This window comes from Aquarana catesbeiana, linkage group LG06 (genome assembly GCF_042186555.1).
Source record: "Aquarana catesbeiana isolate 2022-GZ linkage group LG06, ASM4218655v1, whole genome shotgun sequence".
Lineage (NCBI taxonomy): Eukaryota > Metazoa > Chordata > Amphibia > Anura > Ranidae > Aquarana > Aquarana catesbeiana.
The window spans coordinates 329,340,010-329,358,769 of NC_133329.1; the positions used below are offsets into that span (position 1 = coordinate 329,340,010).

The following is an 18,760-nucleotide window of genomic DNA, read 5'->3' on the forward strand; positions in this document are numbered from 1 at the left end:
GGCTAGCTGACTTTAAATGACAGAGGTGGGAGCCAATGGTGTCGCTACTGTGTCTTAGCCAATCAGGAAGGAGAATATCGGACGGCTGAGACATTCGTGGACATCACTGGACAGAGAGGGACCTCAGGTAAGTGTTAGGTGGGCTGCTGCACACAGAAAGCGTTTTATCTTAATGCATAGAATGCATTAAGATAAAAACCTTCTGCTTTTAAAGGGGTTGTAAATGTTTACCATTAGCACCGAAATGAGGTAGGAAGTAAGGCAGCCTTTGTGAGACTTCCACTTAAACTGTCCATTGTGAAAGGGAAAAAGATTAAACCCAGTACACAAGAGCCGTTTGTGAGGAACCACCAGAAGCACCAGAAGCCAGCCGTTTAGCCGGCTTTTGTCGGACAAGCATGCTAGAAAACCAGCAGCCGACCAACTCCTAATCTCAGCCAATGGCAGAAAGCGCTGATCGGAGTGTTCTGGCTGGGGGGACTTTCCCCTGTCCGGGGGGAGGTCGCTGTATTTACTTTGCATAGCGAGTACAGAAGCTCCAACCGCAGATGACAGTTTTTATTCTTCATTCAACCTGCTGGGTTGAACAGAAAAAAAAAAAACAAAAACAAAACAAAAAACAAAATCGTGTGTACCAAGCTTTACAGATAAATGGGACAAACACCTTTGCTTGACATGATATGAAAGGCCAATCTGTTATTGGTTCTCAAAGGGCTCTTGCACATAAGCCGGCTGAGCCCGTTCTTTGCTAATCCCTGCCAAATTTCCTCAGCCCGGACAACCTGGGTGGCAGCGTACAGCCTGTCATTGACACGAATGGCCAAGTTGTACTTTACTTATGTATAAAGTAGTGCAATTGTAAACACAAGTACAGCATACAAAAAAAAAAAAACAAACATTTTCTATTTTTTTTTTTTTTTCATACACCTGTATGCTGCGATCAGGTTTACAATAGCATTGCGCTGTACACAAGCACAGCAGCGCACAGCCAATCACGTCAATACCAGGCTGTACGCTGCACCAGAGCTTGCCAGGGCAATGGTAATTCGCCAGGAATTACGCCAATTTGCCTCAGCCAGCTCATGTGCAAGAGTCCAAAACACAAATTTTAAGAGTGTTTTGTGCATTTTCTTATGTTAGCATGTTCCGGGAAAAAAAAAAAAAAAAAAACACAGACAAACACACATGTACTCTTTAATGCAGAAGTATGAATAGTCAGATTAAATTGGCTGGCCACACACCGTTCATATTTTTTTTCTTATATTTGGTCACACAGAATGAAATAAATACACCAATAAAACTATGTATTGTGAAATCCTACCTTACCAGTGCACTCACTTTATAACCAATCAGGCAGGTATTGGTGAATTTTGCTCATCCAAGAAACCAGCTATAATGAAAATCTAACGAGCGTGTGCCAAGGTTAGTGACCTTCTGTAAATAAATACATCACTGAATAGGGTAAAAGAGGCCTCTAATCTCCAGTACATCAGTGTTTGCCAATATAGTATTATGTCCTTGTTAACTGAGGACAAACCAAGTACCAATTTTACTCCAACAAACTACTGGTAGCAAAAATATGTGTTTGGGATTTACTAACCCCAGATAATCCTCCTTTTCAAAACTGATTTCTGGACACACACTAACCCTCCCCCCACCTAAGATTTTTTTTTTTTTTTTTAAATGTAACTAAAAGTCCTTTAACCACTTAAGGACCGAGCCTTTTTCTGAGATTTGTTGTTTACAAGTTAAAAACTTTTTTTTGCTAGAAAATTACTTGGAACCCCCAAACATTATACATTTTTTTTCTAACACCCTAGAGAATAAAATGGCGGTTGTTGAAATACTTTCTGTCACACCGTATTTGCGCAGCGGTCTTACAAGCGCACTTTTTTGGAAAAAATACACTTTTTTGAATTAAATAAAATAAAACAGTAAAGTTAGCCCCCTTTTTTTTTTTTTTTCTTTTTATATTGCGAAAGAGAACGTTACCCCGAGTAAATTAATACTCAACATGTCACGCTTCAAAATTGCTCCGGCTCGTGGAATGGTGACAAACTTTTACCTTAAAAAAATTCTCCATAGGCGACGTTTAAAAAAAATTCTACAGGTTGCATGTTTTAAGTTACACAGGAGGTCTACGGCTAGAATTATTGCTCTCGCTCTACTGATCGCAGCGATACCTCACATGTGTGGTTTGAACACCATTTTCATATGCAGGCGCTACTCACATATGTGTTCGCTTCTGCACGCAAGCTCAGTGGGACTGGGCGCATTTAAAAAAAAATTAAAAATGTATTATTTATTTTACCTTTTATATTTACACTTTTTTTTTTTTTTTTTTTTAATTGTGTCACTTTTATTCCTATTACAAGGAATGTAAACATCCCTTGCAATAGAAAAAAAGCATGACAGGATCTCTTAAATATGAGATCTCGGGTCAAAAAGACATCAGATCTCATATTTACACTTAAATGCAATAAAAATAAATAAATAATAATTTGTCATTTAAAAAAAAAAAATGGCCCTTTAAGAGCTAAGGGCGGAAATGATGTTTTGATGTCGCTTCCGCCCTGCATTGTTATGGAGACAGGCGGGGGCCATCTTCCCCACACTCGTCTCCATGCCCAGCAAGGCTGAAGTTCCAATTACCTCCGCCGCTGCCGACGGCTCCGGTAAGCGGCGGAGGGCACTGGAGCGCAGCGGGCCCTCTCCCGCCGCCTATAAAAGTGATCTCGCGGCAAATCCGCCAGTGACCACTATTATCGGAAACTGGACCGTGGCCGAGCAAGAGGATACCGGTGTTATGGCAGCTAGCTGCTGCCATAACAATGACATCCCCTTTCAAAGTAAGGATGTTTATTGGCGTGCGGCAGTCTGGAAATGGTTAAATGGTTAAACATATCCTCCAAACAAGATTATTGTGCACTAATAATACTCAATAATTTCACCTCTGCGCCACAAAAAGTAGGTTACTGCTGCCCCCTTAAAGCGGAGTTCCACCCAAAAGTGCAACTTCCGCTCAATTGTCTCCCCCATCCCCCGCTCCGGTGCCACAATTGGCACCTTTCAGGGGAGAGGGGGGGGGACAGGATACCCATCTTTGACAGGTATCCTGTTCCCACTTCCGGGAGCCACGGCTATTGACGTCACCGCTTGGCTCCATCCTCCTCCCCGTCGCCGGGCCAGTAGGTGAGAGGAGCAGAGCCTCGCGCATGTGCAGTAGGGTTACTGGCGTGAAGCAGTAAGGCTACACTGCCAGGTTCCCTTAGCTGCAATGGTGGCATCAGCACCCGACAGCTGATGGAAACATCAGCTGCGTTGCCGACATCGCTGGACTCCAGGACAGGCAAGTGTCCGATTATTGGTGGTGGGCGGACCTCTGCTTTAATATGTTCGTTACTAAACCCAGGACCCTGCATTCACTATATCCGGTCTCCCACAGTACACAGAAATGCAATTATTTTTTAGTAAATATAAACTGCTAAATACCTTTTCTCATCAGCAGTTAGAGAAGTCTTGTGACTTCTATCAGAGTCTGGGTAAAGCTTGTAGAAAGAGTTTTCATTCTGCTCTGGCTGTCCTTTAAGGCTGCAGGACCCCCGACCCTCTGTCTGGATAGTGCTGATTGGCTCTGTGCTAATCACATGCACTCACCCCAAAAAAAAATAAATAAATAAATAAACACAATGCACCAAACTGTGCAGCTTGTCCCCAAGCCTCTGTTCTATCAGGAGATGGAGCGGGGACAGTGGAAGAAGGGGAGGATCAGAGAAGACAGGATCACAATGGAAAGGATTAACCACTTAGGTTCCACAGTGAGTATAACAAGTATGCTTAACTGTATATACAGAATGATTTTACTGTCGTGGGTTTGGTAACACTTTAAAGAATAAAGTGTCCAACAAATATAAATAATCTGGTACTGTGGTGCATTAACATTCAAAACCCAATCCAACAAAAACTTTTCAGATAAAATTATATTTAGTTTATCATTTTCGATAAAGTCTAATCCAACTTAAACACCCAGTGTCCACTCGTGATTCACTAAAAAGTGTCCAAATGATATAATCTTCATATAAAAATATGTGTCTTCTTAATTGCAGTGAATCTTCACAAAACACCAAATCTTCCAATGCAAATTAAAAAGATGATCCACAATAGTACAGTCTCTCTCTCTCTCTCTCTCTCTTTTTTTCTAGGAGTGATCTTTGCTGTGTTTCAGAGAGTTGATGTCCAGAGTCTTGCTGTGGGAGTGAAGCATTAAAAGTAAAAGCAGATTATGCCGATCAGGAGAAGCAATTTTCCCCGGTCTTGTGGGGAGTTGGTATCACGGAGCACGTGGCCTTTTGTGAGGGTCCACTGCCATCAAGAACACACATATTTATATATGAAGATTATAGAGTGAACACTTTAGTGACTCACAAGGGGACACTGAGTGTTTAAGTTGGATTGGACGTTATTTTAAATTTCGTTTTTTTTACTATTTATTTCTGAAAAGATTTTTTTTTTTTTTTTCTTTATTGGGTTTTGAATGTTATAGCACCACTGTATCGGATTATGTATATTGGTTGGAGAGGGTACTTTCCTAAATCGGTAGTAATGGGACAGTCTGGGTCCCAGGTCACAATAATGGGCGCCAACATGACTTCAGTGGCAGACCCGGACTCTAGCGCTGAACTCAATATAATTACAAGGACGTTAAGTCCAATTCAGAAACAGAACAGAAAGTTAAAAAGATGCAATATTTATCAACAGGGTTTTGCTGGCTGTATAACATGCAGTATTGCTCAGATACAGCATAGGGGTGCGTGCCCCCCCCCCCCCCCCCCGGGTGGACCGGCCGGACCGGTAAATATACGCTGGCACTTTAAAGATGGATATCTCGGTAAGGGCAGCAGCTGCTACCACAACCAAGGTATACCCCCCCTTTCCTTACCTGAACCTGATCGTTCCAGCAATGGGGATGAGCCCAGCAGCTCCAGTCGCCGTCTCGGGTCCTCACTGGATTGATAGCAGCGGGAACCATTGGCTCCCGCTGTTGTCAATCAAATCCAGTGACCCGGGGGCGGGGCCGAGTGCCTCCATGGAATACGGCACTTGAGAAGAGGAGGAGCCAGGAGCGTCACTGAGGGGACCCAGAAGAGGAGGATCGGGGCCGCACTGTGCAAAACCCTTGCACAGAGGAAAGTATGACTTTTTTTTTTTTTTATAACAATGGGGAGGGACCTTTACAACCCCTTGCTGTTTTTTTTATAAATTAATTTTGGCATGGGGCGAGTCATCCATTGTTAAGGACGCGGAAGTCGGCTTCCCAGCCCACTCCTTAACCAGTTACTGTGCAATAACTTACCGCATGAAAATATCCAGTCATTACCACATGAGCCATTTACCGGCAAATTCTTAGTGAATTGTACAATTTGTTTCCGCACGTGTGTTATTTTAATGCATTTTTTCAGTCAATATTTCACTCTTATCGAATTGACCCCACTGTCTGAAATTCCTTATCAAACCTTTACAGTGATGTAGATGGCAAAAGATTCTTCCATGAAGTTTGGAAATTGTGGCTAATGGATTACAAACACATAACTTGAATCAGAAAAATCTACGGAAATGGTGAAAAAAAAAAAAAATCATCCAAACTCACAAGTACGTCAGGTCTACGCATCGCCAAAAAGTGAGAAGTCGATCTGCAGATATTTTTCATCTGTTTGCCAATTTTTTGTCAGTAAAAACCTATTTATGGTACAAACTAGAGCTGCACAATTAATCGTCAAGAATCGTTATCGCGATCTTGATTAAAGTGTTTCACAATTCTTTCTATGCAAAGAATTCTCTCTGCTCTTCTGAAGCCACAGCCCAAAAGAAAGGAAGAAAAAAACTGGGCAGTCTGCCAAGAATCAAAGCATTATTTATCAGCTGAGCTTAAGTATAAACATTGTTTATAAACAATTTTATAAACAATTTTTCAATGGAATAGACTTTGTGTAATTGAAAAAAGTTTAACCACTTAAACACTAGGGCTGGGCGATTTCCTCAAAAAAAAAAAAAAAAATCTGCGATTTAAAACTTGATTCACGATTCGAATAGTTTTTTTTTTTTGGACACCGCGCCGGTCCTGAGGAGCTGCGGGCAGGACTTTTTTTTTAGGCGAGGCAGCAGCTTCGGCCTAGTCCACGGCGTCCAGGCTTGCAGACTAGGCAGAAGCCGCGGCCTCACTTAAAAACTCATGCCCGCAGCTCCTCAGGACTGGCGCGGTAAAAAAAAAAAAAAAAAAAAATCGATTTGCTTAAATTTTGAATCGATTTGACCTCTCAACTCGATTTTTTTTCCCCAGCTCTATAAAACACTAAACCTTTTACTGACATTTGTTGGTTTCAAGTTAAAATATTTTTTTTTGCTAGAAAATTACTTAGAACCCCCAAATATTATATTAATATATATATATATATATATATATATATATATATATATATATATATATATATATATATATATATATATATATATATATATATATATATATATATATACACATACATATACATATACACACATACATTTTTTTTTTTTAAATAAAATGGTGGTTGTTGCAATATTTTATGTCACACTGTATTTGCGCAGCGGCCTTTCAAATGCAATTTTTTTTTTTTTTTTTTAATTCATTAAACACCCCCACTAAGTTGGCCCATTTTTTTGTATAATGTGAAAGATTTTACGTTGCGAGAATTGTGAGAGAATCGTGATCTTTTTATTCTAAGCAAAAAAATTGTGATCCTCATTTTGGCCAGAATCGTGCTGCTCTAGTACAAACGCTTCACTTGGGTCTCATAAAAAGCACCCATCTATTCTGGAAGACTAGAATTATTCTCCCTGATTGATTTGTAATTTATTTTAAAATTATACAGAATGTAACAAGACGTGCCTGAACAACGATGGGCAGAAACACCCAGAACTCCCAGGTAGAAGGAACGCTACGGGTGAAAGATCCCAAGACAAGGAAGCAAGGGTCTGACAAAACCCACCATCTTTGGGTAAAACAGAGCTGGTCAAATTAATATAGAATTCTGTTCAAGCCAGAGGCCAGCAGGATTTTTCTTTGTTTGGAGCCAGCTCCTAACAACCAGAGCAAATCTCAGGAGTTTGGCACCAGCTGCAAATACCTGCATTACCTGGCTCCCGAGATTTGTCCTGGAATAAGCGGACATATTCATTTTGGCTGGACTTAACCTTTAACCACTTGCCTACTGGGCACCTTTGGCACCTTTACCTCCTTCCTGCCCAGGCCAATTTTGACAATGACAATTGCGCGGTCATGCAACACTATATCCATATGAAATTTATCATTTTTTCACATAAATAGAGCTTTCTTTAATCACCACTGGGTTTTTTATTTTTTGCTAAACAAACGAAAAAAAAAGACCGAACATTTTGAAAACAGGTAAATTTTCTCCTTCACTGATGTGTGCTGATGAGGTTGCACTGATGGGCACTGTTGGGACTGCCCTGATTATCAGTGTAGATGTCCCTTTAACCCATGCCGGTTATCAGCTCTCCTCACACTGTCAGTGTGAGGAGAGGAGAACCGATAACTGGCTTGTGTTTACATCGTGATCAGCTGTTACTGGACACAGCTGATCACATGGTAAAGGGCCGCTGTGATTGGCCCGTTACCCCGATCAATGATTAGGCGAGTCCAAAAGACTCAGCAAACACAGAGGACGTCGCCTGTGTACCGCAGGGGGGCACGTGGCAGCATGATCATGGGAGGACATCTTATAACTGCCTCCCAGCAAAGTAAGCCCGCGCTGTAGCCATCTTTTGGCAACAACGCAGGCAGGAAGAGGATAAAAACCCTTCCAAAATACCCATTGAAGTGACTGGCTTCAGGTGATACACAGATTAAACAAATCCTCCTACAGAAGTTGTATTTGTTTATCTGCAGTCTTATCGTTTCTACATCCATTCAAAGTCCAGAATTTATACAGCTTGCCTGGGCTGTCAGGAAAAAAAAAAGGGGGTGGAGAGCTGAAAATACACACTGCAGAGCTCAGTGAGGAGAGCTCCAAGAGCTGATTGGAGGGAAGGGACAGACCCCCTACACACAGCAACAGAGCTGAGGCTGTCAATCAGCTGGAGCTCCCTCTCCGTAACCAATTTTCTCTTGGCGTCAGGAAACCTTGTCAGAAGGGACTTATGCTGGCCATACACTATACGAAAAATCGGCCGAACCCATTTTCGAAAAACAGACATTTCGTCCGTGACTGCAAACGATAGTGCAATCATGTAATGACCGATAAATCGTTCAGTGGACATAAATTAACGCTTTTTTTGTTCGTTTTTTTACATATACCTATGCAGACAGTTCGGAAGGGAAACACATTAACCTTTCAATTTATCGTTCGGCAGAAAATTTCAAAACTCGTTCTTTTTTCAACTCAAAAAACGCCCCAACGACAATCGATTTTGTGCCCATTAACTGGCCGGAAAATGAACGAACTGTCTAAACGCCTGAACTTTGGCTGATTTTTCGTATAGTGTATGGCCAGCATAAGCAGCAGACAGAAATGACACTAAGGCCTGGTTCACTCCTACGCAGGTTGCATATACCAGGTGAATTTTGCGTTTTTTAATACACGTTTTTGATCAATCGAAGTCTATAGAACCAAAAACCAGAAAAAAAATGCCTGGCTCTTTCCATAAAATTGCACAGATGGGAACTACATCCATAGTAAACCATGTTAAATGGAATGTAGTGCGTTTCTGCAAAACTGGAAACGCACTTAAAAAATGCTTAGGTGTGAACCAGGCCTTAGTGCTCTGGATTGAGACAAGTACACACTATAGAGCGAAATGCTTTGCTCAGATTTCATGTTGGAGGTTTACAACCACTTTAACATGGCCAACTCTAGTCTATGGACATATTTCAGAAAAGTTAGAAATCAATGGAAATGTTGCAGATTTTCTTGAATTAATCTAAAATAACTCAACTCCGTGTATGATCAGCAAGACACGACATTCTTTTCAAGAGGCCACAAAACGAATGCTTGTTTTTACTGTGTTGCTGTTGGCATTGGTGTATGGGAAGGATTGTCCATTCCTAACAAAGGGGAGTCTGATAACAGATTGGCACTAGTCTGTCTCGGCCCTCTCCACCATGAACATAATACATCGACTGTTCTACCTCTGCCTTGTTCTGCACAGAGATTTCCTACAGAAATTCCTTTTATAGACGATTCACTTTCACTGCTTTCCACTTTTCCTAAAATAGTCCTTAAATAAAACAGCAGGTGGATCAAAAGTAGTAGGTATGGATTATTAGCCAATCAAAGTGAGACATTTCAATCATAAAATGCCATTAAAGTGCCAACAGGCAAGAAAACCAGTAAAATGACATTCTTAGCTGTAATCTAGGGAAATGACAGAAATTCCTGGTCGGTTCACACCCTTCTGACTAAACATTTAACAGCTTAGTAGGTGTGTAGGGGGGGGGGGGGTCATATGCACACAAATGTAGATTGTAAAACACGCCTGTATTCCCTGTGCCTGGAAACCCCAAACGTGGTGTATTTCTACACAGATTAGGCCCCATTCACACATGCGAATCCATTTTGACGGACTTTGCTTGCTCAGCAGGGATCGCTCCGCTTAGCCGGCGGATGACAGGTCCGTGTCTGCTCATTGTGCAGACACGGACCTGTCAGATCTCTGTCCTCCTCTATGGGGAATCGGATGAAAAACAGACCGCCTGTCCATTTTAATCCGATAGACGGATGGAAAAAAAAAATAGGGTTTCCATCCGTCTGGATTTAGCGGAGCGGATCGGATGTCAGCGGACATGTCACCACGGACATCCGTAACTCCATAGAACTGCATGGATCGTCTGTTCAGGTCTGCCTGAAAAAACTGACAGGCGGACCACATGTGTGAAAGGGACCTTACTGTTACAGAAAATGCTGCACACCTATAATCTTACATCATCTCCAGATCTGATGATTACACATGGACGTCATTTCACAAACACACATTTCTAAGTAAGGTTTTTGCACACAGATGTATATAGGGGCATATAACCATACAGAGTGCCTGGGAGCCACAGCTGCTACACAAGTCTGCCCATTAGCATTGCACAGATACTAAGGCTGGCCATACATTATACAATTTCCTTGTGCAACTTTCCTTTAGATTTACCAAAACCATCTAATAGGAGGTCATACCTAAACACTTTCAATTTGTATGCAATCAGGCAGGCCCTTCTATTATATAGTTGAAGGTAAATCTAAAGAAAACTGAATAAGAAAATTGTATGGTGTATGGCCAGCTTTAGCCTTTGTACGAGAACTTGTGCAAATGCTCCAATACTAAAACTGATACCCTTAAGTCCGCAGACTGAACAGGTTCACATTCTGTATGTGGGGGGGCCGGTTTTAGTGCGATTTGTAAAAAGAGTGTGGTGCAATTTCATTCAGGTGCAAATTTGTTAAGTCTATGACACTGCAAATCGCACCTGAACTGATAATCCTACAGGGGAGAAAAAAAAAAAAAAATCACACTGCAAATGTCAGTGTGCACAATTGAGATGGTGATGAGCTACACCTGATTGAGTTTACAAGTCATTTTTTTTTTTTTAATCTTTTTATTGAGTATTAAAACATACAACATTTACCGACAGACAAATAGTTAACCTGCCACAGCATTGAAACATGACCCACACGGGTCAGTGCCAGCCGGCATAGTGCATTGTATCCAACATAAATTTCAAACAGCTGCAGCACGTCATATCCTAAATTACTACGTTGGCTCTTGCTCAATTGGAGTAACTAGAAATCATGGCTACCGGTCGAGACAAAAAGGGACAAGAGCAGAAAAAAACAAAACAAAAAACAAATAGAACCAAAGTAAAAATTACAATAGGAAGGGCTCCTAAAGTATCCACAATTATTTTCACATTTTCATTCAATCAGCTGTTGCTGTGGAGGCCTCAGCCAACCATTGGCCCACACTCTATCATATTTCTTTGGCAACCCCTATTCCGGTTCCTTTGTAAAGAGGCAAGACATTATTTATGCGTGTTTTCCATAGAGTGCCGGTTCACACTGGTGCGATGCGGGAACACGCAGTGGATTCGCAGTGCCATATGCGAATCGCTGGGGAGTGTCAATACATTGTTAATGACACCCCCAGTTCAGCTCGCATATCGCACTGCAAACTGACAGTTCGGACATGAATCGGATCGCATATGTGTGAACACACATGCGATCTGATTCTGGTCCGAACAGAAAAAAGGGTCCTGTGCGTGTTTGCACCGAATGCGGTGCGATATCAGCCATACTATACTCTATGGCTGATATCGCACCACACAGACATCGCATGTAATGTGAACGGCAGTGCGCTGCGAATTACATGCGATGTCTGTGCGATGTTTGGCATCGCACCAGTGTGAACCAGCACTAAGAGTGAAGGTGGAGCACGTTTCTCCCAGCAGAGGTTGATCATCTTCCTGGCATAGAAGAGCAGAAGCCCTATCAGGGTTCTCTCTGCTATCCCGAGGGCTGATTCTTCTACTAGGCCTAGTAAACATATATGCGGGGTTGGGGCTATAGCTATTCCCACTACGTCCTCTATTGCAGAGACCACTTGTGACCAGTAATTTCAATTGCTGGACAGGACCAGAAGACATGTATAAAAAATCGCCTGGATCTTTCATACATCTCTAGCACTCCAAGGACAGAGAGGTTTTCATTTTATACAATCTATGCGGGGTAATATATGCCCGATAGGGTTTTTTGTATTGTATGAGACGGTCTCGAAGCGAGACAAGGATTTTGAATGGAAAATCCCAAATGTCCTCCCAGTCCTCGAGTCAAGTCCCGGAATATCCTGCGTCCAACGCTGACAAAGCGATGACAGTTCTGGAGAGAAAACTCAGAAAAGATGTGCATATAAGACGGAGGTCGTTTTTTTTGGTACATTCATATCTAATGACCCTTTCTAAATTGGGTTGCACTATTTGCGTGTCGCTGGGGCATATTTGGACTTTGAACGCATGGAATAATTGTAAATAGCGAAATTGGTACGGGGGGGGGGGGGGGGGGGGACATTATTGTGGGATACTAGATAATTGAATGGGTGTATGGCGGTGTTCGGTGGTAAGGTCAGATATCAATTTAATACCGCATTTGGCCCATATTTTGAGGTCTGGTAGTGCGTAAAAATGGGATAAGGTGGGGTTTTTCCACAGGGGAGGCTGCAGTCCGTGGGAATTTTTCCAAGTCCCAGTCCTGCTCTCCAGGCCTTCAGACCCCATTCACACAGGGGCAACAAGACTTGCAGGTCGCCTCACCGAGGCGACCTGCACACGACTGCCCGGGCGACTTGCAAAACGACTTCTGTATAGAAGTCTATGCAAGTCGCCCCAAGTCGCCCCCGAAGTCGTACAGGAACCTTTTTCTAAGTCGGAGCGACTTGCGTCGCTCCCCTTAGAACGGTTCCATAGCACAGAACGGGAGGCGACTTGTCAGGCGACTAGTTCGCCTGACAAGTCGTCCCTGTGTGAATGGGCTCTTAGGGTCGAACATGGAGGGGGGTTAAATCATACAGGGCTTTGGGTCCTCAAAGGGGTAGATGTGAAAGAGCTCTACCGAGCGGACCACCGCAGCCTCTAGGAAAGCCGCGGGGTTGGACACATCTGGTACTAGCCGCCAAACTGCCAGAAAATATTTCTGACAGTCCAGAAATGCCAAACCCCCCCCTGCAACACTGGACGCATCAGGTGGACAGTTTAAATCTAGGGAGGTTTGGGCCCCAGAGGAAGGAGAAGAATATTCGCTTCAGGTTTCGTGAAGAAGGAACAGGGTAACCATTGTGGGGAATTACGAAGGTATGTAAATTTGGGTTTTATTCTCATTTTTATAAGGTTAATGCGGCCTAAAAGGGAGGTTCTCCCAGCTATCAACCTGGCCTTGACTCCATGAACCACTGAGGGTCCAGATTTAAGGGGGATAAAGCTGGATGCGTCTCTCAAAACTCAGACCCCCAAGTATACCAATTCGACCACCCATTGCAGTTGCAGATTTGGCGGGATAGCCGTTTAGCTTTGGGGTCAATAGCAAGCAGCTGAGACTTAGACCAATTCACTCGCAGACCTGTTACTCTTGAGAACTCAGTCAATACTTGCCGTGCTCCACGGAGAGAGGAGTCCGCATTGTCCAGAAAGAGTAAGAGGTCATCTGCATACGGGCCACCCTCTCCTCCAGCCAAGCCAACCCTTTTTTACAAGTCATTTTTAGGAGGGGGGAGAGAGATCCTGTCTCCAACTCAGTGATTTTGTTTTTTATTTTTTATTTCTGACATGTTGGTGTTCTATCCTTCACGTGGATGTTATAAGTTGCACTGAGTAAATACAGCTGGATAAACAAAAACTGTGCATGTCTTCATTTCAGGCTGCAAAGCAACCAAATGTGATTATTTTAAAGGGGGGGGTGTCTTTTCTATACCCACAGTATATAGGTCTTAAAAGAAGGAAACAGACACAAGACCTAGACGGACTCTAAGGTAGCCAGATGTACACAGATACACGTCCATTTAAAGTATAACTAAAGGCAAAACTTTTTTTTCAGTTTTGGATAGTGTGCGGAGGCTTTAGAACCTCTGTCAGTTTTTTTTTTTTTTTTGCTGTCTGTGCCCCTGTAAGGAGATTTAGACTCTCTATTTGTCCTGTTCACCATTATCAGTAAAAGAAAAATCCCCAAACTTTGAGTTGTCCCCAGAAAAGTAATAGAGGGGAAATCTTTCAATGGGGACACTAGTCCAGGTGACCTGGGTGTCCCCAAGGGATTCCCTCAAGTTTTCAGGGATTTTCTCTCACTTCCTGCTTGGCTATGAGACAGGAAGTGAAGGCAAATCTCTGAAATAGGACACAGATGGCAAAAAAAAAAAAAATCTGGCAGGGGTTTAAAACCCTTCCTTGCTCTATCCAAAAATTGAAAAACCGTTTTGCCCATAGTTCTACTTTAACTCTGCCTGCCCACAGACTAACATTGAGCTTCGGATTAGTCCTGCTTGAAAAACCCGAGAGGTGGATGCAATCGCAATGCTCATCTGAAACACCCTTAGCCCTGGTTCACATTGATGCAATTTGACATGTCAAATTGCATGCCAAATCGGCGGCAATGCCACTGTCCGAATCAGTGCGATGCTGCACCGATTCCCAAAAGTAGTTTCTGTACTACTTTTGGCGATTTCGGAGTGCGATTTTCAGTTTCAGAAACCCGCACAGATGTCTCTGAAATCGCCCCCAAATCCAGTGTGTCCCTGTACACTGTTTCAGGTACGAATCAGGTCAGAATTTTTGGCTGAATTTGCACCTGAAACGGAGCCAAAGACGAACAGGACCTTTTCTGTTGCGCGCTCTGCGGGCGCCCTGGAGCTGGGTGAACTGGCTTTATTGAGAGACAGTCAATCTCCGGTCATGCGAATTGGATGTGGGGAAACCCACACCCAATACGTATTAGTGTGAACCCAGCCTTAAGGTCATGTTCACATTAATCCGACACGAAAGGCACACAACTTTCGCTCCAACTTTGCCCTGCGACTTCAAAGAACGGGGTCAGATTGATCTGACTTTGAGATGATCGCGACTTGTCATTTGACCAATCAAACAATTCCTTTACTTCTGGTATGGATGAAACCCCATGCCAAATGTATCCCCCAAAAAATGGGGAGAGGTTTCCCCACCCCCCTCCATGTTGAGGGCATGTGGCCTGGTTGGTTCAGGAGGGGGGGGGGGGGTCACTCACTCATCTCCACCCCCCCCCCATGACCTGCATGCTCACATAAGGGTCTGGTATGGATTTTGTGAGGGGCCCAACGCCGTTTTTTTTTTTTTTGCGTGGGGTTTCTTACCGGACCGAAGCGTCCCTGGGAATTTCATTCTATGGCAGATTTCATCATCGTAAAGCAATGTCTGCTCAGCTCCAACACAAAGCAATCCACCCATGATGACCAATAACGCTGTGTATACACAGGGCTGTGCCCAGACTTTACTTCAGACTGCACCCCGCTGTACTAACCTCTGCCAAGTCAGGACGCTACATGAGCAGCCAACCAAAGGGATCCAAACAAACTGAAGGTACAACCGATTAATTCAGACTTTCTTATGTACAGTCTCAATCAAAGTAGATCCAAACCCCCAGGCCTCTTTCACATGGAGCATCCTTTGTACTGTTATCACATATTGCACAGTTTACCTTTTTTTTTTTAATTCAACTTTATTGAAGTGACACTTCATTCAAGTCTACACATTGCAGCGCACTGTGGTGAGTTGCGATGCCTAAAAACACAATGGGGGTTATTTACTAAAGGAAAATCCATTTTGTACTACAAGTGCACTTGGAAGTGCAGTCGCTGTAGATCCGAGGAGGACATGCAAGGAAAATAAAAAACAGCATTTTAGCTTGTACATGACTGGATGATAAAATCAGCAGAGCTTCCCCTCATTTCAGATCTGCCCCTCAGATTTAGAGCGACTGCATTTCCAAGTGTACTTGCAGTGCAAAGTGGATTTGCCTTTAGTAAATAACCCCCAATATGTCAGCAATTCTGCGCAATGTACTGCAAACTACCTTGACACAGTGTTGAGGTTAAGAACAAAATACATAGAAAACAATTGATGGTCTATGAGGCTTCCTTTAGACTTGTGGTTGGAGGGGGAGGGGGCACAAAAAATGTGCGTTTGAGACGCATTTTTGCCACCAAACATTCCCTCCCTCCTTAGGCTGCAATAGGCAGGGGATAGGGATGTTTACATGTCATGGCACTTCACGTAGGCAGCAAGTCCGCTGAACACGACACATTCAAGTAAATGGATTAGTGCCACAAATGCCCTGCACTTTTTGGCAAAAATGGGGTTCAAATAGGCGGTGAGGAGGCATCGCATTTCTTCCTCAGTGCCTGTCAGTCACCTCTGGAGCACCATCTGAACACCGATCGGGCTTCAGAGGTAAGGAAGATTTAGGTGCATGTCCAAATCTACCCTGAAGAAGACCTAAGGGCTTATTTACACTTGCTTCAAAATGTGGTATTGGATGAGCTTTTTTTTTTTTTTTTTTTTTTAAAGTGCTCTGAATGCCAATCAAAGCCCCGGTCACTAAATAAAATGGTAAGCTTACTGCTCACACATTGCATTTGCTTCAAAAATGATACCTCATGTCGCTTTAGTGGTGCTTCAAAGCCTCCATAGAAGTCTATGACAACGCGTACAGCACCTGAAGCTTTTGAGAGGAATTGCAGGTAAGAGATATCCCAGGATGCACTGGGAAACCAAGTGAACCTGAAAGACATCCTGAGCAGACGGCACACATTGGGGGTTATTTACTAAAGGTAAATCCACTTTGCAATGCAAGTGCAAACTACAAGTCCAAAGTACACTTGAAAGTGCAGTCACTGTAGATCCGAGGGGGACATGCAAGGAAAATAAAAAACAGCATTTTAGCTTGCACATGACTGGATAATAAAATCAGCAGAGCTTCCCCTCATTTCAAATCAACCCCTCAGATTTACAGTGATTGCACTTGGAAATAACCCCCCATAGTGTGCAACATGGTAACATTATAGTGTAAGGAGGACTAAGCGGCAGAGAATCAGCAGAGCTGCAGAAACCAGTAATGTCATGTGATGCGCAGTGTGGGAGCAATATAGCGGGAGGTGAGCGGGGACTCAGCAGCAACGCTGGGGGATACTACTGAACGGGGGATCTGCTGAACCAGGGTACACATGAGCTGGGGATCTGCTGAGTTGGGGGTGGGGTTCTACTGGGCCCCTTTAAAACAAAATTGAAAATCAACACACACAGGGCATTTGCCAAGTCTCATTATAGTTTCAAAACTATAAAAAAAAAAAAAAAAAAAAAAAAAAAAAAACTATAAACCCCCAATCCCCCCCCCCCCACGAAGCACCACTGAAGCATCGCAGAAGCTTTAAAATGATGTTGAAGTGGTAGGAGCTTTAATGTGTGTGAAATCAAGTGTACATGAGCCCCCCGTGGACATTTCTCAGTGCTGTATGGGGAGGGATTGAGCTCTGGGTCGATCGATGGCAGTTTTTTGCACCCACACATGTAGATCAATCGTGACACACTATGTGTGAAAAACAAGCGATCGACCCCGTACCATTGAATCTTTTTCTACCGCAAGCAATTGACTTGAATTGATCAAAACATGGTCATCTGTTCCTCATGAGTTGGCCAGGCTCTCTATTTTGCTTGATGTCCAATATGATCGTTTGTCACATCAGACAATCGCTGAGTTTTATCACACTGTGTATGACTACTAATAGATTTGGGGGATCCAATCCCTCTGTATCCAGCCAGGACCTTGTACTCCATGGTGGATCTAATGGTGGTCAAGTCATTGGGTTGTGGTAGAAACATTCGATCGCACCGGGTGAATCGATGGCGGTTTTCACACCCTGATGAGTCGCTTAGAAACGATCCATCTACATGTGAAACGCACATCATCATCGTCATCAAAGCTGTCATCCAATGCAATGTTTTTCTGCCACAGCTGAGCGGCCCGGGTGGATGAGCTCTGTCGCTCGTCCCTTGCTCATGACATTTTTGTCTCGATCGTTTGTGGAACTGGACATTGCTGAGTTGTATCACCCTGAGGATGACCACACACTATGCAATCTGACTGTACAATCTGCCATCTTCTGTGTAATAGAAGGATCTATCGCCTGATTGGCTCTAGATCGTTTAGGCAGGTCCTCCAATAACATGTCTGATGGAGATTGTACAATGAGATAGTGATCTGTATAGGGAGCTGAGAGCAGATCGTCCGATCTGATGGTATGCTGAGCTCTCTATCACTCCCCCGGGACATGAAGGATAACAGATAACAGTCTCCTCTCCCCCGAGGTGTGCCTCCTTCACCTACTGCCATGCCAGGACCGCACCCACCGCACCTACCTCTTCCTGGGGATGGAGGGAGCCGCCGGGGCCTTGCACTCGCTGGCAGAGATGGCGGGCGGGGCTGCGGGTTGCAGGTGCCCCGAGAGGATCCTCATCCGGCGCTGGGAACAGGCGGACACCGGGCTCTCCTGAGCGGCCGCCATGCTTCCGTGTTGTGCAGCGAAGGGGGGCCTAAGGGAGAGGTCACAGCGTGGGCATTTCTCTTTTGACGTCCCGGCATGCAGCGCGCTCGCCGTCGCCTGGCAACCGCACAACGCTGTCTCCTCTCGTGGTCCCCACACTTCCTTAGTTCACCTGCTGGGAGTGGAGGGAGGCTCGGCGTCACGTGAGCCGCTCCAGCCAATCACCGCATCTTCTATGACAGCTCTGACTGGAGGGAGAGCGCGGAGTGGACGGCTGAGGGATGAGGAGGAACTCCAGACCCACGTTGTGTGTTAGAATGGAGGAAGGCAGAGGCCCGCTCTAAGTCACCACAACTTACAGAACCAAACACAAGATTTCCCCTCTATTCTTGTTATAAGAACAACCCAAACTGTGGGAGTTTTTCTTTTACTTTCTCTCCTGGTGATCACCATAAACATGACAATAGAGAGGGTGAGTCTTCCTAATGGGGGCACAGACAGCAATACAAACCTGACAGGGATCTAACCCCTCTCCATTCTATCCAAAACTAAAAAGAAAATGGTGTTTTGCCTTTAGTTATACTTTCCCTGGATGGGTTAGAGCCGTTGTCACCTCTTCTAAGTGTTTTCAAAGCATTTATTATGGAAGTAAACCCAAAGATTTAAGGCT

General features: G+C 43.8%; 1 protein-coding gene across 1 annotated transcript in view; it reads right to left on the bottom strand.

Moving 5' to 3' along the window:
- Positions 1 to 18,269, bottom strand: part of AGPS (alkylglycerone phosphate synthase) — a 334,984-nt gene extending 316,715 nt beyond the window's left edge. Inside the window, exon 1 of the mRNA XM_073633833.1 lies at positions 17,966 to 18,269. Coding sequence (XP_073489934.1) covers positions 17,966 to 18,111 — 146 coding nt within the window. The 5' untranslated portion in view covers positions 18,112 to 18,269. The remainder of the gene's footprint in view (positions 1 to 17,965) is intronic.
- Positions 18,270 to 18,760: the final 491 nt, after the last annotated feature.